Genomic DNA, 23,590 nt, shown 5'->3' with positions numbered 1-23,590 from the left:
AACAAGGCTGCGTATGTGATGGGTCGTCTCTATCCGATGATTTGCCGCAAAAGCAAATTATCCCTCCGTCACAAGGTAACCTTGTATAAAACGTGCATACGTCCCATTATGACATACGCCAGCGTCGTATTCGCCCATCGCCCTCACAGCTCCTACAGGAGCTTTCAAGTCCTGCAGAACAAGTTTATGCGTATGATCACGGGCAGTCCGTGGTTCATGCGCAACGTAGATCTCCACCGAGACCTCGATCTTCCCACCATAGCCCAGTACATGAAATCATTATCAAAGACCTACTTCGAAAATGCAGTCCGACACCCCAACCCCCTAGTGGCTCGACCACTTATACCCCCGTCCCCGACGTCGAGCCAAAGCGGCGACGTCCGAAGCATGTCCTTGACGACCCTGACGATAAAATAACTACCGACAACGTGTCCCAACAACACACACACACGCAACATTCACAGCGTCTTCGCCGGCGAAGACGAGGGCCCCGATTTCTGACGTCATCCGGACGTGGATCCTTACCACGGTCACGGGGGCGATCGGACTAAACAATAATTATTCCAAAAGTCCACCAACAGTCAGATTAACGTCGAACCGAGCCGAGGTCCGAGTCCTCGCAGGAGGCTACCTCGGGTCGACGTCTCCCACTCTCCCCCCCGAGGTCGTCGAGCCCTGGGGCTCTTCTCATGGCGAGCTTTCGCGCTCGCCCCACTCCAAACACACTCCCTGTATACTAAATTTATGAAAATCGTTGGAGCCGATTCCGAGATTCCATTTATATATATACAAGAATTGCTCGTTTAAAGATATAAGATAAGATAAGATTTGCAAGCTTGTATAAACATTCTAGTTCTTAGTTTTAATTGCTGATTTAATATTTTGTTACTATTTGGATTGCAATGTTTAAGTTTATTTATTTATTCATAAGACACACCAGCAATTCATTGTAACTACATTAATAAAATAAAAAAATATGTGTTAGAATTACAAATTCTGTAAGTTAGTATATTTATAATTGGTACTTTATTTCTTACTTTCTGGTTTATTATTGTGATGATATTTAAATTAAGTATTTGTACGGTCTTTGTTACATTACAATCGTCTCACTCACTCACCGTCTCTCCCGCTCTTACAATCTATCCGTAATCGTTAAGTTTATCACTTAGCAACTTTGTTACTGTCAAAAATATCTATACAATTTTTAACAGCTTATTAGCTATTTGCACGCTCGCAATCGAGGTGTCTGTATCTGTCAAAGTAAAATTGACCTAAACCTGCTCATTTTAGAGTCGCTAATCCTGTACTTCTGTTTTTTGTTTTACTTACGTTCTGGCAAAAACCCGAGCTAAAAGTCGTAAGCAAATTTGAGCTGTAAATCAATGTAAATAAGATCAATATTACTCCGAACATAAACGCTCGACAACGACCCCTCGATGGCGATACAGAAAACGGATGTTAGATAATAATATTATGAACTTATAAAGTGTCAAAGTCAAAGTCAAAGTCAAAAATATCTTTATTCAAGTAGGCCCACAGGTGGCACTTTTGATGCGTACATAAGAATTACACGGTAGTGAGATGATGGCGATAACCACATTCGTAAACTTAAAACTAAAGCTACGAGGGTTCCAAACGCGTCCCGGTCTAAGAAGAAGCCCACAACAAACTTAGCCGGGTGTTTTTTTTTTTTTTTTGTTATCGCCATCTCACAATGTCATTTTAAATTATTAGAAGAGCAACCTGGTTAGAGCAATAATTTACACCCAAGCTTTTTTATCGTTGACGTAGTCCTTTATACTATAATAGGACTTTTCTATAAGCTTACGTTTAATACAAACTTTGAACTTTTTAAGAGACATCTCCAAGATGTCAATTGGTAGTTTATTGTACAATTGTATGCAATTTCCTTTAAACGAATTATGAATTTTATGTAACCTAGTATATTGCACTGTAAGTTTATTCTTACTAGTGTTAAGCACCGATTAAAAGTCTTCGAAAGAAGAGGACAAAGCAATGTCTTAAAATTAGCACATTGCTTTGTCCTGAAGATAAGAAAAGGCTGTGCATAATTAAAAAAATACATACTAATACTTGATTACACAAATAAAATAATACATTCCTATCCCTATCCCTATCCCTACTAATATTATAAATGTGAATGTAAGTTTGTTTGTTACGCTCTCACGCAAAAACTACTAAACCGATCATCATGAAACTTTGTACACATATTTCTGAAGGTATTAGAATTAATATAGGATGCTTTTTATCCCGAAATTAAGCTCAGTTCTTTTGGGAGAGGGGTAGAAAGTGTTCGATGATTTAACACCATAACGCCGTCAATTGATAACCTATTTAAATAATTACTTTTGTACTTTGGAGGTTATAATGTCTGTTTAACTTTGCCCAAATTTGGTGTAGATCTGTAATGTGTTTGGCGATGGAGAACCAACCCGTAATTTAAGGGTTAGCTATCTGCGTTTGTTTTTGTTTTTCGAAAGACATGTGGCATTCGCTTTAGGTGTAATTCTACAAACTTTATGTATGACGAAGTCGCGGGCAACAGCTAGTAATACAATAAATATACTTTAACATATCATAACTACGTTAATAACAGTAAATACTGTTACAAGCCGTCTTTAATGCAAACTGTAGTGATTTTTGACGGCTTAAATATATGAATCTTACTTGCGCCTTACTTACATCACTTGAGACTTACTTGCTGTTTCCTTGATTTTTTTTATAGTGTGTGAGATATTTTATTATTATATTCTCATTCACAATATCTTTTCTTTTCATTGTATGGTGTTATTATATATCCCTATCCCTGTCCCTATCCCTACTAATATTATAATTGTCATAGGGTACCGCTAGTAGTTTGTAAGCTTCAAAGTCAAAGTCAAAAATATCTTTATTCAAGTAGGCCATAGGTGGCACTTTTGATGCATACATAAGAATTACACGGTAGAGAGATGATGGCGATAACCACATTCGTAAACTTAAAACTAAAGCTACGAGGGTTCCAAACGCGTCTATGAAGAAGCCCACAACAAACTTAGCCGGGTGTTTTTTTTTTGTTATCACAATGTTATTTAAAATTATTAGAAGAGCAACCTGGTTAGAGCAATAATTCTCAACTAAGCTTTTTTATCGATAAAGTAGTCCTTTATATTATAATAGAATAGGATAAGCTTACGTTTAATACAAACTTTGAACTTTTTAAGAGACATCTCCAAGATGTCAATGGGTAGTTTATTGTAGAATTGTTTGCAATTTCCTTTAAACGAATTATGAATTTTATGTTGTAATTTTATATTGCACTGTAAGTTTATTCTTACTTAATTCCACCATGTGTCATGTGTTATAATAAAAAGTCAAAGTGAATATAAAATAATGTGTGTTTCATTTTAACATCTTGGATCAATAAAAATAACGCTTGATTGCGATTCTTTGATCGATTTGACGGCCGATTGGCGCAGTTTGCAGCGACTCTGCTTTCCGAGCCCAAAGCCGTGGGTTCGATTCCCACTACTGGAAAATGTGCATGAATGAGCATGAATGCTTTTCAGTGTCTGAGTGTTTATATTTTTATTCTTAGTATTTATGTATAGCATTCATAAAAATATTCATCAGTCATCATAGTACACATAACACAAGCTACGCTTACTTTGGGGCTAGATGGCGATGTGTGTATTGTCGTAGTACATTTATTTATTATTCTTATTAACACCCGACCAAAGAATAAAGAAACAGAACCCTCATTCAGTCATTATTGCAAGCATTGGGTCCTGGGACCGTGAAAACGACCTGCGCACGTCTCACTTCACACCCGCGGAGATTTGCTAGCTCACAAACTTTTTCCCATTCTCCCATTTTATGGTAAACGTTTAGAACATTAAAGGTAAAATATTTACTGTCAACTGCTAAATCGTAAGTTTGCTGCTCAGCAAATTTTGGCATTGTCACTACAATGCAAAAATTTGCTGGGCATCAAAAGGTATTTTTACTAACACGCTTTTATTAGCTTCACCTGTATGTTTGTAACCGACTTCTTTGGACGCTATTTTGACCCACTTTAAACGGTCAGATTTTGTTCAAACTTTGTAGACATATCGAGGACCGATGACAATACACTAATTTGAGAAGATTATTCCAATTTTCAATATACAAAATAAGATTTTTTGTATTGTAAATAAAGTTCTGCTTTTATATCGTTAAAATGGCGATTATATAACAGTAGAATAGATTTAAACAGTACGTACTCAAAAGTGACTAACATCATTGCTGACAAAAAACTCCGCGTGGCTATGTTATGTCTAACTATTGTAGATGAGTCACTGTTGACGTCCTCACGGCCGCTTTGATGTGTATATCAATGAAACTAAGTGGATTGTATATAAAGCTGGTTATAATGAGACAAACAACGCTGGTAACAATCCCTATCCCTATCCGTATCCCTACTAATATTATAAATATGAATGTAAGTTTGTTTGTAACGCTTTCACGCAAAAACTCCTTAACCGATCCTCATGAAACTTTGTACACATATTCTTGGAAGTGTTAGAAGTAATATAGGATACTTTTATCCCGACGTTAAGCTCGGTTCCTTCGGGAGAGCGGATGAAAGTGTTTGACGATTTTACACCATAACTCCGACAAATCATAACCGATTTAAATAATTATTTTTGTACTATAGCAGTTATAATATGTGTTTAATTTTGCCCAAACTTTGTGTAGATCTGATGAATGTGGTTGGAGATAGAGGACAGAACTCATCAGCGGACAGCAGCATACCCCTCATTTAAGGCTTAGCGATACTGAATACTTTAAAAACAAAATCAAACGCAGACAAAGTCGCGGGCAACAGCTAGTTGTCTATAAAATCGTTGATCGCGTCGTCGGTGGTCCATTTGCGAGTACCTTTCGCCGCCGCGACCGTGCGATTAGGGTTGCCAGACGGTCGGAAATTGGCGGGATTGTCCCGAATTTTTGTATGTCCTCCCGACTCCCGACAAAGCAAATAATCTCCCGAAAAACAAGTTCGATAATTTCATTCACATTTCGGTCAAACGAAACTTGCAAACAACACACAAAATGACAAATACTTATGGCAAGAACAAAAACAATAAACATGCTCATACGGTTCTTATCTTATGTGTCACAAATACCTACTATTTTTTTTTTTCTTAGATCTACAGTGCTATGCAAAAATATGTTTTGTTTACTTAATATATTATTATTTATTATTAATATAAACTTATTTTTGTATTTCTCCCGACCAAAGCTCTAGAATCCCGAAAAATCGGTTATTGATCCCTATAACAGGAAGAATCGATCTGGCAACCCTATGTCTATCAGATGCTTTAATGTTAGTCATATGTGTGGGAAAGCGGTGATAGCGCCTGGGGTAGGAACTAGACTTCACATTCGTGGGGGCCGAGTTCGAATCCCAGCACGCGCCTCTAACTTTTCTAAGTTATGTTTTCAGCTATAGCTATAGTTCCGTTATACGTTATTTGGTCACGTATCCAGAAGAAGTCTGGTTGTCCAGGAAGAATCGAAGCCACCAGATCACGTGGAAGATCGCCCATGAGAAGGGCTGACCAAATAAAGGCTGCAGTGGCTGTCCCCTTACATGAGTGTGCTAGAAAGGCAGCTGCCAGAGAGGAGTGGCGACGAATAGTCAAGCGTGCCACAACCCATAAGTGACGACCACGACCGCTCTGACAAGAGCGAACCGACTGAGAAGAAGGTAGCTATAGTACGCAAAACACCAAAAAAAATTCAAAATTTAAAATTCATTTATTTCAAGTAGGCCTAATACAAGCACTTTTGAAACGTCAAGTCTGTCCGTGTGTAGTGACTCTACCACCGGTTCAGAAGGCAGATTCTACCGAGAAGAAGCCGGCAAGAAACTCAGCAGTTGCTCTTTTCCAACATCAAAAATTTACATTTTATATTTTAACATTCATTTTTCTATCTTGTGAGAGATGAAAGCGGAGCCGGATGCTTCCAAGCAACCTTGTCATTAAGAAACTCATCAATTGTATAATAACCTCGCTGTAATAAATGTGTTTTAACACATTCTTTAAACTTATGCATTGGTAGGTCCAAAATTACCTTAGGAATCATATTATAAAAGCGTAGTGGATATTATCAAAATTAACCACACCAAACACACCACACCAAACAGATCCTCGGCAATACACCCTCTACGCACGTTTAAGAGGGTGTATTACCGAGGATCTGTTTGGTGTGGAGTATAAGGATTGAAGAAATTATAAATTACACCACACAGATTCTCCTGCTTTTCGCGGAGTATAGCAAATTAAGCTTAATTTTGATAATATATCATGGATTTCCGCAAAGTAACGCCTGCTTCTATACAATATACAATATACAATACCCCAGTGGATACTGGCACACAGCCTACTGACTGTGGTCTGAAGCGGGCAGAAGTGCTCGATACTCTAAAGACTTGAGGACACTGGCCCTCATAACTGTCAAAGTCAATAAGAACTACAAAAAATCTACTTATAGTCTATCGACTGATAACAGAAGACAAAAAAAAAAAAAGTTTTAAGCTATTAAAATATCACTTGCTTCAACGATAGGGTACAATTTGGTATACTGCAAAAGTTTTGCAACGCGATAACAACTCGTATGTAAGTTAAAGTACGTATTGTGGACGCTCAATAGTCGAAATTCAACTCATTATATTTAATTATAACTGTGGCTTTCTGCTCTCCTTGTCCACTAGGTAGGTACACGTCTCATCCTTTTTTCGAAGAGAAGTTTGAGACCATAGCAGTGGCGTGCATAGAGGGAGGAAAAATCTTTAAACCCAAAATTATTATTCTCGCACCGGTGCACGCAAGGATTTTAAAAGTCCTCATTTAAAGTGCAAAGGATGGTATTGGTGGTGCGTCTAAGTCTTTCCCAGAAGGAAGCCGTTCTTGTTCTGAGAATGGCAAAGAAATCGGGAACCCTCGCTGCAGCGAACACTGATTTAGCACTACAGAAACGAGGCAGCTGCATTAGGCTGCGTTATTATATTGTATCCTTAGCGCGTTATAGCTTCGCTTGGTAAACCTTGTCCATAGCTGACACGTGTAAAAACTGGCAAAATGATTTAAACAAGGTCACCTTCACGTCATCAGTGCAGCGAGCGAATCTGCGTGCTATCATGTTAGCTCTCACAGCAAGAGCCCTGCGCTCCCTCTCCATATTTCCGTCATCTTTCAAGTTATCAGTCAATATATGCCTAAGTATTTAAAACTTTTAACAACCCGGACGGGTGATCCATTTAAAAACACTGGTATAACCACCTCCGGACTTTTACCGGCTCTAAAGACAAGCATTTCAGTTTTCGCCACATTGTATTTGAGTCCATGTTCTTTCACAAATACTCAGCAGTTTTCTGAGTCCATTTATTGAGGGGCTGAGAAGCACCATATCATCGCATAGCTTATATTGTTAACGCACACGTTACCAACATGCCAACCGATTTTGGAGGTTCTCAGCCTCCCAATAAGGCCATTTATAAGTCGTATTGGAGATTTTCTTCATTTTGTATCATCTGCATACCCTCTATGCACGCCACTGTACCACACACATCACTTCTACATTGTGGGCCTTAATTTGACGGCCGATTGGCGCAGTTTGCAGCGACGCTGCTTTCTGAGCCCAAGGCCGTGGCATCGATTCCCACTACTGGAAACTACTGGAAACCTGCATGAGAGTTCTCCATAATGTTCTCAAAGGTGTGTGGAGTCCACCACCACTGGACGAGCGTGGTGGACTATGGCATTAACCCTTCCTGACTGCCGTATTTGTATTGATATTCATATTATATGACCATTCCGGCGCAGACGCTTTTCGTCTTCATTTGACGTTGATTTTGACATGCTGGGGATATCTAAAGTGCGATAATATTGAACGGGTGGCTTCTGACCCTTATACAAGGATAACTTTAAGATAAAACAACATTAAAATATGTAAGCGAAATTCCGCGTTTTTGTCCGCGAGAAGACTAGAATTAATATAAGAGACAAAATGATTGGGCATCTACTGAGACGGCGACCTGCTAGCGCAGCGGCTTGTGCTGAGGTTCCCAGATTCGATGCTCGGCACGGGCAAATTGGAAAATTAAAATTTCTGAATTTCCTCAGGTCTGGCTAGGTGGCAGATTCCAGATTGATTTATGTTTTTTATGTCAATTTCTTTAATTATAAACATTATTTTTGTGATATTTAAATAAACTTTATTTATCTAAATAACTAACTGATAATGCGTTATAATAAAACTTTCAATGCATTAAATACCTTTTCCTATATATGTAGAATAAGGCTAGAGATAAAAATTTTGAAAATATTTTTAATCTTGTTATGCCAAAGGATTATAACTTCACACGTTTTTTTTTTGTTTTTTTAATATTTTCAAATTACATTTCGGCACATAAATATATCCAAACAATCTTTGATTTTGATTAAAATCGCCTTTGCGCTTAAAATACCCAGGATAGTTTTTAATCAAAATACATTATAATATATATCTTTAATATACATGCTTGAAATTATCGTACCTTCCTAGGATTGACGGACAGTTTTATTATATTTTAATGTATCTATTATAGATAATTTATGATTTGTGTATAGGTATGGAATACGGCTGTTCGTTACTTGTTTATTCGATGTCGGAATTTAGTTAGACGTTGGCGACTTATTGTGAAGGGTAGGTATCTGAAATGTTATTGTTACTTCTCTAGAAATTAATGCGAGAGGGGAGGGGGAGAGGAAAAGGGGTTGTGGGAGAAAGGGAGCGAAAAGGAAGCGGGTTGGGCGAGTGGGGGGCGAGATGAAAGTGAGGTTAGAGGTTTAACATTGTTGCTTCGATCATTAATTTACTAGTATAAAGTGTTCGTCGTCGAAAAGTGTCTGTGAAGTTGTTAATACGATCTGAGCTACGTTTTTGCAGACTCGTTATTTTGCTAGTGAGAAAACTGATGTGAGTCTTTGCCCTTATCTAGTTATGGGGGGAGTCGCATAACATGTATTTTATTTTTTTTAATTTATTCGTAATCAACAGCGTTCAAAATAAGAAACGAATAAATCAACTTAATTAATAATACTGACTCGGATTTAAGATAAAGATGAATCATTCAGATAAATAGATATGTATTATAAATGAGAAAATATTCGTGCGAATACTAGCAATACGCGCAAAAACAATACGTATGCACCTAAAAGAACCAAAAATGTTATCACTACAATCGATCAAAAACAATGTGTGTGTGTGTGTGTGTGTGTGTGTGTGTGTGTGTGTGTGTGTGTGTGTGTGCGTGTGTGTGTGCGCGTGGGTGTTTGTGTGTACGTGGGTGTGGGGTGCTGTGCTGTGGATAAATGTGTGTACGTACGTGTGTAGGTGTGGGTTCGTGGGTGTGGGTGTGGGTGTGGGTGTGGGTGTAGGGGTGTGTGTGTGGGTGTGTTGTGTGTGAGCGCGCGTGTGTGTGTGTATATGTGGGTGTGATTAACAAAAGTCTCTGTGTTCAAACTTTAACATACATGCTAAAGAATAAAGTTTTGCCATATTTACGACAGTCTTTTTTTGCTTTTTCGGAAGGACACTTGCCGATAACCTCCTAAGGGGTTGCTACGGCGTCACCGGGGGAGTGGGGCGAGCGCGAAAGCTCGCCATGAGAAGAGCCCCAGGGCTCGACGACATCGGGGGGAGTATGGGAGACGTCGACCCGAGGGTGCCTCCTGCGAGGACTCGGACCTCGGCTCGGTTCGACGTTAATCTGACTGTTGGTGGACTTTTGGACTAATCATTGTTTAGTCCGAACGCCCCCGTGACCGTGGTAAGGATCCACGTCCGGATGACGTCAGAAATCGGGGCCCTCGTCTTCGCCGGCGAAGACGCTGTGAATGTTGCGTGTGTGTGTGTTGTTGGGACACGTTGTCGGTAGTTATTTTGTCGTCAGGGTCGTCAAGGACATGCTTCGGACGTCGCCGCTTTGGTTCGACGTCGGGGACGGGGGTATAAGTGGACGCCTCGACCACTAGGGGGTTGGGGTGTCGGACTGCATTTTCAAAGTAGGTCTTTGATAATGTTTTCATGTACTGGGCTATGGTGGGAAGATCGAGGTCTCGGTGGAGATCTACGTTGCGCATGTACCACGGACTGTCCGTGGTCATACGCATAAATTTGTTCTGCAGGACTTGAAAGCTCCTGTAGGAGCTGTGAGGGCGATGGGCGAATACGACGCTGGCGTATGTCATAATGGGACGTATGCACGTTTTATACAAGGTTACCTTGTGACGGAGGGATAATTTGCTTTTGCGGCAAATCATCGGATAGAGACGACCCATCACATACGCAGCCTTGTTGCGGGCCTTGCGAATGTGTGCGGTGAAGCTCATTCTATGATCGAACGTTACTCCCAGGTATTTGGCCTTGTCTTGCCAGGGTATGGGACGCCCGTAGAGGGTGACCTCTGCGGGGTTTACCGTGAAGCGGCCTCTCGGTTTGCCCGTGAAGAGCACCGCTGCGCTCTTCTCGGGGTTAACCTCGATCCTCCAGAGGCGGAACCACTTGCCCAGCAGGTGGAGCGCCTTTTGGAGTCGACTTGCAATGTTGCTCTTTTTGGGATCGGTCGCAAAGAGAGCGGTATCGTCGGCGAATTGGGCCAGTTTGACCGTCGCCGGTAGGTCGCGGGGAATGTCGCTCGTGAAGAGCGCGTATAGAAGTGGGGAGAGCGCGGAGCCCTGAGGGACTCCCGCTCGTATGGGTCTAGGGGAAGAGAGCGTACCGTCTAGACGATAGCGAAATGTGCGATCGGTGAGATACGCTCGCAGCAAACGAACGAGACTAGCTGGCACGCCCAGATGGTGCAGCTTGTACAACAAGCCGGCGTGCCAGACCCTGTCGAAGGCCTTGGCAATGTCTAAGAACACGGCCCCAGTGGGGCTCATGTGTCTGTATCGATTGAATCCTGCCAGTATGTGCTCCGTGAGGCGGTGCGCTTGGTGGACGCAAGAGTGCTTGGCTCGAAAGCCGAATTGCTCGTCGTTAAGGAGGTTTTTCTCCTCTACGACTGCCTTCAGTCTGTGTAATATTACCCTCTCATACACCTTTGCTAAGGTGTTGAGGAGGCTTATAGGGCGATAACTGGAGGGAAGGTCGCGGGGTTTGCCCGACTTGTGGATACCTATGACTGTTGCTTCCTTCCACTGGTTGGGGAAGTAGCAGTTTGCCAAGAATACATTAAAAATTACCACAAGTAGGTTGATAATTTGTCCTGGGAGTAACTTTAGGGTTTTATTGGTAATGCCGTCGGGGCCTGGGGCTTTCTTAGAGTGGAAACCCTTGATAATAGTATGAACTTCATCGCAGGTCGTCGGGGCGAGAGGTTCACCATCGGGAGGGGTCGAGAGGATTGTTGCGAGTTCGCTTTCGACTCGCAAGACGTGGGGCCTATCAATGGATACGGTGCTCGGAGAGCATTGGGATTCGAGGCAGTCAGCCATGCATTCAGCCTTATCGATATCTTCAAAGGCGGGCGGAAGGTCGGGCCGTGCTAACGGGGGGAGGGCGGGAGCGCGGGTCATTTTGAGAGCCTTCGCCAGTTTGTAGAACGCACTACGCGATGGCGAGAGCTCCCCCAAGAACCTGTCCCATTGTCCGTGTCGGAGTGCGGTAATGATAGACACTACCTTCCTCTGGGCTCTCCAGAGTTCTAACCGATTCTGTCGTGTCGGATATTTGTCATGCTCCCTATGGGCCCTATTCTTGTTTGTGATTAGCTCTCGCGCGTCCTCCGTGAGTACCATGCGGTAAAATCCGCACGGCATCTCGCGGGAGCATTCGCTCGTAGCGTCACAAACGTGGTTGGTCAGGTGCAGTGAGGCTGCCTGGGCTTGCTCTAATGTCTCTACGACGTCAGGAATTTTAGAGAGGTGCACAGAGTCCTTCGCTTCGAGTAGCCCGGAGAGCTTCTTGAAGTCGATGACTTTACGGGTCGGGAGGATCGCGGGGCCTACGGGGCCTAGCTGTAGTTTGACAGGTCTGTGATCCGAATATAGCTCGGATAGCACTTCCACAGAGTTCACCTGAAGGGTGATATTCTTGAGGAGCGCTATGTCGAGTATGTCCGGTCGGTCGATCGAACTATCCGACATCGGGAAGCGAGTCGGCGAGTCTGGGGCAACTACGATAAAGTTGAGGTCGGGTCGTCTGACAAGTATGTTAAGTTGTCGTCCGTGCGCGTTAGTGGAGCGGGACCAGTCGGTGTGCTTAGCGTTGAAGTCGCCAGCCAAAATGACAGAGTCACCTAAGGAGAGGAGAGCGAGTAAGTCACTCTCTAAAAAGGTTTTGTTCGGTGAGAGATAAACGGATGCTAGTATGATCGACGGATGGCCGGTCATACCCACCTGACATACGGAGGCTTCCATGTTGGTAAGCTGTGGAGGATCGAGAGGAGTGCAGTGAAGAGCCCTTCTGTAATAGATCGCGGTACCACCCAACCGGTTGGTGGTCCGATCATTTCTAATTAAGTTATAATTTCCAACTTTGGGATCGCTTCTACTAGGTTTTAAGAAGGTCTCTTGCACTAGGAAGATATCGATTTGTTGTGCACATATAAATTCACGGATTTGATGCATTTGATCGATAATGCCGTTTGCATTAAAGAAGCTGACTGCCAGGGAGTGTGGTTTTACCCTACCTTTATATGTACTACCCATTAACGGATTGCTTTTTGGATAGTCCCGATGGTTGTTAGGAGGCTAGAGTGCTCACGCATAGCCTGGTTGAGGGAGACCTTTGCCTTTGCAAAGAATACTTTTACCTCGTTCATGTCAACCGCAGACACGAGGTACTGGATGAAGTCCAGGGGGTCCATATCCGGAGATAGGTGCATGGGCGAGGGCGCTGAGGCCGGGTGGGCCGCTGCCGGTGCGGTGGCCTGAGGGGCTACCGGCACCGGTGCGGGGGCGGGGGCGGAGGCGCTAGGCGCTCCGTTAAGGGGCTTGGCCCATGCGCTGGTAGCGGGTACCGGCGCTGGGACGAAGCGTTGGGCGGGCTGTGCTGCGGGTCTCCGAGCCGGCGGCGGACCCCTGCGCCGTGTAAACTGCGGCGCCTTTGGGCATCCGCGATAATTCGCGGGGTGCCCTTGGGTGTAGCAGAGTACACAGCTCGGTGGTTCGTCGACGGTCGGGTCCCGTCGGGAGCAATCGGCGGTGCCGTGGTCGCCCAGGCACTTGACGCACCTAGGGCGGGCGAAACAATTCCTTGCGGAATGGCCGTACAGTTGGCATCGGTGGCACTGGCCGACCTTGCCTCTGTTATGGGGCTTCTCGATAGTGAGTCCTGAAAGGTGGCACACTTTTTCGAGATTGTAAATCTCTTTACCTTCGGGGGAAAGTTCTAATAAAACGAGAACCATCTCGTAGACATATTTCGTCCTGGTATTGTACATCCTATGTACCTCCAGGACAGGTAGATTTTGCGACAAAAGGTCGGCTTTTATTACCTCGGAGCTAATCTCCTTCGGTAATCCTTTAATGACGACGCGGAGAATGCGTTCGTCTCTTAGGGCGTAGGTATGAAAACCTATATTATGCTCTCTGAGCATTGAAGTTAGCCGACGGTGGTCGTCGGAGGATAGGCACTGTACTCTAATGCCTATAGCGGTGGATCGGGCACCGGTGAAGCCGATGCCGTTCGCTTCAAGAAGCGGGATGATTTTCATCCATGCGAGCTTGTCGCGGATGAAGAGAGGTGGGATTCTATCCCTGGGTTGGGGTTGCTCCTCCATAGGGGAGTCTTCGGGCTCGTCTTCGTCCGCAGGGGAAGCCTGGGACGCTGCGCGAGGCGCTGCGCGGGGCGCTTGGGACTGGGTCTTAATCGGGCGGTCCGTTACCACTTTCTTTGGCGGGTTCGCCTTGGATTTGGAAGCCTTAAGCTTCCGCTTTTTAGCACCGACGACGGTGAAGCCGTCGTCGGTCTCGGATGATGCCGGGGAGGTAGATTCTTCGATCGCTATCGCAGGGATAGCGACCGGGTCGTCGGTAATCGGCTCTGCGGGAGCCGGGGATTGCGGGCTGTCCGTGAACACTCTAGGCCTAACAGTCCTAAAGCGGTTTAGGTAACCCGCGTTATTCTCCTGGAGGTCCTTTAAGAGGGCCTCCAGATTAAGGTCGGAGTCGGCGAGGGCCATGGCGGCCCCCGGGGTAGCGGTTGACCTCCCTGCCATGCAGGGAGGTGTGTGCCTAAAAAAAGGGTGTGGCCCTATGGGGCCTCGCCTTTAGGTGACGAGGGTGTTAAACTACGCTAATAATAACACGTGTACTTACAGGAATCCTAGACCCTAGAACTACACTGCACTACCACAACGCAGAAACGGACACTGATTTCCACTGACACTTTCACCTCGAGCAATCGGTTGCGAGACAGACATCCGTACGGGACGGATGCGCGAGTCGGAATATTTACGACAGTCGACAAACCGCCTGACTTATATAGACCTTCCTTGGTGATTTTTATAGATATAATTGACCGACCAATAACATGGAAAACCGAACAGAGTCAAAGCTTCTAAGAAGCGAGAAAAATATATACCTGTTTTGGTAGGGTTCAACAAAATTAGTTAGTAGTTATTTGTTCAACAAAATGGCAAAGTTTGTTTTTGTTGTTATTGCCTAGTTTAAATCCCGAGCTAGTGAAGGATTCGAGCTAGGAATAATTAGGTAAATTAGAATCCTGAGTCTAGTGAGTCCAAGGCACAAGAAACAAAAAACTTTGCTATCGCGTGATACATACAACTTTTCACTTCAATAGCGAGAAAATACAAGATGTAAAAGAAATATTTATTTAAAAATTAAGGTATTTTTACATTTAGGTACATCATTTAATGTTACCTATTTTTTTTTTTTTTGTCAGACGAAAAACATTTTTTGTAGGGAAATAGTAATTACAAACTAAAATTAATACCTATTTACAATAAATATAACCCGTCTACTGTAACCTTATGGGCATGGCGCCCAAAATGCTGGCGCTATTGCCCCTTTGTATAGCTAGACTTACCGTTGGGCTAAATAAGCGCCAGCTCTTGGGTCACCAGACGTAAGGACCTATTTTTGTGACACTATGTCAATAAAATTTTTCGTGTCCGAAGACCATGGCCCCAGAGTCTCAAACGCAAGCGCCGCAAAAACGTAGTCATTACAAATAACGGAGTATTTACGGCGCTTAAGCATTTGAGCAGATTCGGCAACTGCTGCAAGTGAGAAGGTGCCAACGTATCAACGCATCGCATCCCACACCAGCGCACGCCCCATCGACCACGGTACTTTAGTCATACCGTCTGGTCTCTTGCCATCATCCTTCAACAAACCGGGATCTCCGAGTCTGTATATCCCAGGGTTATCCAATTTATCATTTTCTCAATCCGAACCAACTGGAAATATTATTATATTAGCTGGTGCACGCGACTTCGTCTGCGTTTGATTTTGGTTTTTTGTTGTGGCATTAAATTTAGTTTTAGATCTAAAAAAAAAGTATTCAGTATAGCTAAGCCTTAAATGAGGGGTTTGCTGCTGTCCGCTGAGGAGTTCTGTCCTCTATCTCCAATTTGGTAGTTTTTTATGCGTACACTATATTAATAATCTCAAACTTTATGGACTTTGGTACAGAGACAGCCCGCATCCTGGAGATAAATATTGTTCACTTTTTCTCCCGGAAAAACTTCCTACGGGATTCATTATAACAATTTTTGTTTTGTAGCATATGTTAAGTAAGTTTTTTTTCAGATGTACAAGCCTGTTCTTTGGCTGTATCTACTGGCTCTTGTCCGGGTCAGCAGATGTAAGGCAGAAGTGGATCAAAACACATTAGACTATGTATTCGGTACTCCACCGCCATTGGCAAGCGACAGTTTACCTACCAATGAAATACCATCGGTTTCTACAAACAAACAACGTAAGTTCATTAACGAACGAGCGAATGACATGTACACACACAAAAACGCATGCACACACACGCACACATACACAATAACTATTATGTTTCTTGCATGCTGCACAATATAACTGTATACTTTATTCATACAATAACTTGGTTTATAACATAATATTTTAAGTTACGGAGGTGGGCGGCTGGAACGCAGTTTTAAACTTTTCCTGACGCCATCCTCTCTTGTTGTTATTGATCCAATGTAATCTTAATATATATAAATCTCCTGTCACGATGTTTGTCCGCGATGGACTCCTAAACTACTTAACCGATTTTAAATTAAATTGGCACAGCGTGAGCAGTCTGGTCCAACTTAAGAGATAGGATAGCTTAGATCTTTAATTAAAGTCACAATTTTATTTTATTGCAAATTATTTGTCTATAATTAATTGACAGTCACATGTTATATATATATATATATATATATATATATATATATATACAACTATGCTCATTTAAGGCTTAGCGATACTGAATACTTTATAAACAAAATCAAACGCAGACGAAGTCGCGGGCAACAGCTAGTCTGATAATAAATAAATGTATTTTGAATTAGAATTTTGAATATAATGAGTGAAAAAATTGAATGCATAGCGAATGATTGATAGGGTGAATTAATATATGAATGTAAGATTTATAATGAGCAAATACATTTTGAGAAGAGTAAACTGAATTAATTGGCTTGTGGAATGCACTCCCATTGAACATACGACAGTTGAAGTCACTAGGCATATTAAAAAATGCTGTTAAGGCTCATTTTCTCGCTCAATAAAGACGACTATCATTTATTTATCTACTCTAACTCATATTTAAGTATTTATGGTATGGTTACAAGTTTAACACACCTATTTGATGTGTATCTCGTTAAATTACAGAGTTTTTGGTTTGTTTTTCTATCTACATTTTATAAATCTTATATTATACCAGATGTTACCCGCGTCTTTCTGTCCTCTATCTCCAACTACAGTTTGGGCAAAATTAAACACATATTATAACCTCTATAGTACAAAAATAATTATTTAAATCGGTTATAATTTGTCGGAGTTATGGTTTAAAATCGTCAAACACTTTCATACCCTCTCCCAAAGGAACCGAGCTTAATGTCGGGATAAAAGTATCCTATAATACTTCTAACACTTCCAAGAATATGTGTACAAAGTTTCATGAGGATCGGTTAAGTAGTTTTTGCGTAAAAGCGTAACAAACTAACTTACATTGACATTTATAATATTAGTAGGGATAGGGATAGGGAAGTAGGGATTAACTACCTAGGTAGTTAATGTAATATAAGATTTATAAAATTCAAATAGCGTTGCCACGTAAGCCTTCGTTCTATGCGCCAACGCTACCTATCGGATCCTCATGATATCAAGTGGCAAAACGTTACATTTCCGAGTACTTAGTTCATAAAGTTAAACTAGATGGCGCCATAAATAACTTGTCAAGTTGGTTGGGCCATAGATGAAGTAGGGGTCCGTAGTTTTCGGTTTACTTGGAAGTCATTAATAGTCTTTGTACGTTTGCTTTGGATGGGTACAATTTGGATAATATTTTAGTATACTGCAAAAGTTTGGCAACGCGGTAACTATGTAAGTTAATGTACGTATGAATACTTGTGGACGCTCAATAGTCGAAATTCAACTCATTATATTTAATTATAACTGTGGCTTTCTGCTTTCTTTCTCCACTAGGTAGGTACACGTCTTATCTTTTTTCGAAGAGAAGTTTGAGACCATAGGCACTCATCACTTCTACAATCAATAAATAAATAAATAAATACATTGTGGGGGCTTCAGGGATTGCAACAATCATCAAAAGCTATTATTTTTTACTAAAATTGAATCTTTAAGAACGTGCGTGAATAGTACTTACATCCTAACTCTGGCTGTTATTGTAAATATTATAAGATTTGCTAGAGCTTTGCTACATAACACGTGTAACTGACGGCCGACTGGCGCAGTGGGCAGCGACCCTGCTTTCTGTGTCCAAGGCCGTGGGTTCGATTCCCACAATTTAAAAATGTTTGTGTTATGAGCATTAAGTATTTCTCAGTGTCTGGGTGTTTATGTGTATTTTCTAAGTATTTATGTATATATAATTCATAAAAATATTCATCAGTCATCTCAGTACCCATAACACAAGCTACGCTTACTTTGGGGCTAGGTCGCGATGTATGTATTGTCGTAGTATAGTATAGTATATAGTATAAAAACTATAGACTTTTAAGTTGCTTAAAAATTTCTAAAGATTTACATAACTACTAAACTTCTATATAGGTGTACCTATATCATACATCCAACTCTTTTGACTCTAATATGACCCAATAATAATTATCTCCTTGTTTGTTTACGTAAACCAAAAATACTGCCAGCGCCACCTGTTGGATACTCATAGTAGCAGGTATTAAAACGTGGGGCGGCACCTTTTTGCGATCTAGTTCATAGGGTGAAACATAGATGGCACTGACTATACGAAATATAAAGGATTTAAATAAAAGGTATTTTTTACATTGAAAGTTTTATTATAACGCATTATCTCAATATAGGACCACCAAGTTTCACTGAACATTAAAATTTGAGGTTTTTGTACAATTGAATCAAATTAATCATTGAAATGAGCCCGCAGACTTTAACCATTGAAAGTGTACACTGTCAAACCTTATAGTTAATGTGCGCGCGCATTTCCTTACATCGTATAATTTCACTCCCATGATTTTGTCAAAACGCCGTATGACTTTTAATCGAAAGTTAGGCAACAGAACGATAAAAAAAATTACAGTAGGTAACTAACTTGTAGTTATTACAAAGTTTAGTAATATTTAATTATTAATAATTGTAGTAGCCCAATTGCGAACCGCCTTTTTTTAAAATACAGTTCATAAGATAATTTCTATGATTTATTTAATTAATGTGGATGTCGCCTTCTTCCGGCATTGGTTGAAACAACATCGCAGTGCGAATCGGAAATAAACTTAATTTTTTTTTAATTTGAATATTTTTTTTGTAGTTTTTAAATTTGTAATTGTAGTTTGATATTTATTTAAATTTTAAATTTTAGTATTGTTTTTTATTTTTTTTGTATTATTTGCAATTTTAATTTCATTTAGGTTAGTATTTAAGATCGTGGTCTGAACATATTTGCATATCTTCACAGTATTTTTTTGTATTTTGGTTTTAATTTTTGTCATTTGTGTCCTATAGGTATTTTTTTTTTTTTATAATTAGGAGGGGAAAATCCTCATGGACAATCATATGAGTATTTGGCCCGAATTAAAAGCATTTATTATTATTATAATTATTTCAGCCCTAAGGCCAGTTATGCTCAGACGCCGGAAATACCCTCCCCCTATGGTCGGAGGATTTAAAGTTGACTATTACACATTCCCCTACCAGGAATACATAAACCTCGTAGTCAACGGTGCAGGCGTCATAGACTTAAGGTAGGTACCCACTTTATTATTACTGAGAGTCAACTCACCTATTTGCGGTGGACTTGCCACCAGGTGAGAATGTTCTTACCTGGTGGCAAATCTTTGGTAAGCTTTAATACAGTCTAAGATGGTAACGAGCTAATCTGTAAGGAGTACCGCAGTTATATTAATACCGGTAAAAACGTAAAAACTGATACACCAACAATATAAATATTAGAATCAAAATAAACTCGTTTTGCAGTTTACTAGGCTACACAAAATTGATAATTCATTCAAGGGCAATTGTATATTACTTTATAATAAATTACCGAATGAAATCTTTGAGATGTCTCTCAATAAGTTCAAAGTTTATATAAAACGGCTACGGCCCGGCTGAATTTGTTGTGGGCTCTTCTTAGACCAGGGCGCGTTTGGAACCCTCGTAGCTTTAGGTTTAAGTTAGAGAACGATCCCCTTACAACACAACATACACATATATTTTGAATTTATAAAAATATTAAAAAAAAAAAAATGGCCAAGTGCGAGTCGGACACGCGCACAAAGGGTTCCGTACGAAACCGTCGAAACCGAAAAAAGTCATGTCTGTTGTATGGGAGTTCCTTTTAATATTTATTCTGTTTTTTGGTATTGGCTGTTACGACGCCAACAGAAAAACATGGTCTGTGATAGTTTCTGCTCCAACTATCACGCTCCATGAGATACAGCCTGGTGACAGACGGACAGACAGTCGGACGGACTTCGGAGTCTGAATGATAGGCTGAATTTTACCTCTTGTGTAGGGTACCCCAAAAACCCAGTAAGAGTTGTGGAACAAGAATTTTTCATTATATAATGCACTTACTACGGAGTTTCTTTTAAAATTGAGACGTAGGTCGTTGTCCATCACGTTGCCGAAGTGTTGTTTGGTAGACCTTACATGCATTTCTTGACGGCCCATTGGCGCAGTTGGCATTGTAAAAAATGTTAGTGCGATGAACATGAATGTTTTTCAGTGCCTAGGTTATGTATATTATAAGTATTTATGTTTATTATTCATAAAAATATTTAAGTCTTCTTAGTACCAATAACACAAGCTACGCTTACTTTGGGGCTAGATGGCGATGTGGGTACTGTCGTAGTATTTTTATTTATTTTTTTGTTAAGCCCACATTGGGGCAGCGCGGTGGGTAAATGCCTCTAAAACCCTATGAGAAAGTTGATCTTTGCCTAGTGGTGGGATGTTAACAATGAATAAAAACCGGCCCAGTGCGAGTCTGACTCACGCACGAAGTTTTAGAAAACAGCAATATTTGTTGTTTAATATTATGTCTGTTGTATTCCCAGCCCCTTTAAATATTAAATTTATTCTGTTTTTAAGAATTTGTTGTTATTCCGTCAACAGAAATACTAAATCTGTGAGAATTTAAACTGTTTAACTATCAAGGTTCATGAAGAACAGCCTGGTAACAGACGGACAGACAGACAGACGTGCGAACAGCGGAGTCTTAGTAATACGGTACCGTTTCACCATTTGGGTACGGAACCCTAAAATAGATGTGAAAAGTAACAAATCTTTTTTTAACAGGTAAAATTCTTCACAATGATTGCTGTGGAACGGACACCTGCCGTATCCATCATCTTGGGGCCACTATGATCTGCGGAAATTCCTGTGCAAAAACTTCATCACTCCTACTCATGTATAACCAATCTTATATCTAATCCACCTATCTATCCTTAACCTATTCGTTTTCGTCGTTTATCTTTTAAGACAATAGACAAAACGATAGATTTCAAAAATATAACATAGTTAAGTAGATAGATAGAAAACTGTATGTCAAGTATTTTTATGTCTAATACTTAGTATTAAGTAAATTTTAATGCATTAAATAAAGAAATAAGAAAAAAAAAACAAATTTTGGAATCGTGTAGTTTTTGCATCTGTATCTACTCTTTGGTGCGAGACAGGTTGGTCTGAGGTTTCAATAAATAAACTTTTTAGTTCTCTTTCTTTTTGGCGGAAAACGAGAAGCGAGCAAATTTTGAATAATAATTATATTATTATAGCTTGTCATAATATATATTAGTTTATTATTTATATATATATATATATATATATAATAATAATAATAATATATATATATATATATATATATATATATATATATATATATATATATATATATATATATAATAATAATAATAATAATTTAACCCCACCTATTTGTTCTCGCTCTTCTTGTTCTAATCCTAAGGTTGCCTGGCAGAGATCGCTTTTAAGCGATAAGGCCGCCTTTTGTATTCTACTCCAGTTTTTTGTTTTTCTCTTTATTCGTCCTTTATTTTCCTAAATGTGTAGTGGTGTACAAATAAAGAGTTTAAATAAATAAATATATTCTATATATTGAGATCCAGTGAGCTACTCTTGGACCACGCATGTCATGTCCCACTACCTGAAGGATGCTCTTGTCCGAGTTACGTATTCTTTCCCAGAAGGATGCTAAACGCGTCCTGATAATGCACTGTAGTATCTAGGAAGCTCCATAAGGGTGCATAATGCGTCATTATATTGCACCCTTCTAGATCTGAAGGACACCCTTGTACCGATACCATAATTGGCAATAGCCAAGTGTGTCCTTCAGTTATATTCATTATTTTTATACTGTTTCTTTAATGTTTCAAAGAGAATTATAATTATCATATCTTAGTTTTATGCTAAATTGTATATTTTCAGAACCTAAATCCATGGCCGTAAAATAAATTTAAAAAAAAACTCTGATTTTCATCTTTAGTTTATGGTAACGTATCCGTATTTAATGAAAAAAAATTCAATCTTTTCAATAAACCTTGCGTTTTACCCGCACGAGGGAATAGTGTCCTTTGTAAAACTAAAATATAAAATTAGATTCCAATAATCGATTATCACAATTTATTTCGATTATCAAACATATCAAAATCGAGTCACTAATTTTTGAAATTTTGTATTCCGAAACAAGTAAAAACTCACGGAATCTTAATCTGTGGTCCCAGTTGACTCAATTCTGAGTTGTACTTATTAGTTTTATAGTATATCTATGGAGGGTAGAGGTAAGGAGAGTCATCTTATATGGGAGAAAAGTTGAAAAAGTGTCCAGTTGTTGCGCTAAATAACAGTTCAAAAATCCTCCACAATGGCGCTGGTGGATGCACAAGGTATGGTATGAATGTAGCAATCGTAGATGAATTGAAGTATGCCGAGTTAAAAAATTTAATGTCATTATCGACTAAAGTAGTTAATTATTGAGAATTTCAACAACTTACGTTGTACAAAATATTGTGGTAAATATAACCTTACTTCCTTGTATCTCCATACTTCCTTGTTTATTTTTCAAGCCTACTCTAACAATATTTATATTTGGCGCTTCTTTTAAGAGTTACCCTGATGCAAATGTGGCGCCATCCTAATTTAATACATTTTGACGACACTTTTTCATATACACAGATGACTCTCCTTACCTCTACCCTCCATAAGTATATCTTTAAAGTGATCTGTGCTGAGTGATCTGAGGTGGATCAATAAAAAACCTACCATTTCTGAAGGCCAAATCTATAGTTTGGACTAGGGATGAGACATTGTACATAAACAAATCGATTTTCAATTAATCGGTTTTTACATGCATCGATGGCGTTTATGTAATATTATGGAGATCGGTCCGGGTTCTGGGCCAAAAGCCAAACTTAATGTCGTTGGTAAAAGATTAAAAAACAGTAATAACTAGTGCTGTACAATTTGGCCGTTTAAACCGGCCATAAAATGTAACCAGGTTAATCAGTTCAGCAGCCAACTAATTAACTTAACTAGTTAATTAATTTAACTGGTTAGTTTAAGTTAATTAGTTGGCTGCTGAACTAATTAACCTGGTTAAATTTTATGGCCGGTTTAAACGGCCAAATTGTACAGCACTAATAATAACTTATTGAATGATTATAAAAAAATCGAAATGGAATGGAAATAATCGATTAATTTTTTTCACATCCCTAGTTTGGACAAATCCGTGTTCCATTTCTGACTTGAGAGTTCACATTTCACAATCACAAACTTGAATCTAAGATTCATATAACCTATGTTATATTTGAATTTAAGATTCATATTTTCAAGGACTATAGCTGGAAGGTTTAAACAGAAAAATTACC

The 23,590-nt window shown here is 40.1% G+C and overlaps 1 protein-coding gene across 1 annotated transcript; it reads left to right on the top strand.

Moving 5' to 3' along the window:
• The first annotated feature begins 5,721 nt into the window (after positions 1 to 5,721).
• Positions 5,722 to 21,448, top strand: LOC120635300. The gene is made up of 4 exons (XM_039906269.1): positions 5,722 to 5,752; positions 15,810 to 15,978; positions 19,315 to 19,450; positions 21,006 to 21,448. The coding sequence occupies exons 2-4, from the start codon at positions 15,810 to 15,812 to the stop codon at positions 21,007 to 21,009; spliced, it is 309 nt and encodes a 102-aa protein (XP_039762203.1). The 5' UTR covers positions 5,722 to 5,752; the 3' UTR covers positions 21,010 to 21,448.
• The last annotated feature ends 2,142 nt before the right edge of the window (positions 21,449 to 23,590 follow it).

Source organism: Pararge aegeria, chromosome 26 (assembly GCF_905163445.1).
Source record: "Pararge aegeria chromosome 26, ilParAegt1.1, whole genome shotgun sequence".
NCBI classification, from domain to species: domain Eukaryota; kingdom Metazoa; phylum Arthropoda; class Insecta; order Lepidoptera; family Nymphalidae; genus Pararge; species Pararge aegeria.
The sequence above is the reverse complement of the archived record's forward strand: the minus strand, read 5'-3'. Positions and strand labels throughout refer to the sequence as shown.

Coding starts and splice junctions, on each gene's coding strand:
- LOC120635300 (XM_039906269.1), top strand. CDS start 15,810: ATGTACAAGCCTGTTCTTTGGCTGTATCTACTGGCTCTTGTCCGGGTC. Junction 15,979..19,314: donor GGTTTCTACAAACAAACAAC/GTAAGTTCATTA, acceptor TAATTATTTCAG/CCCTAAGGCCAGTTATGCTC.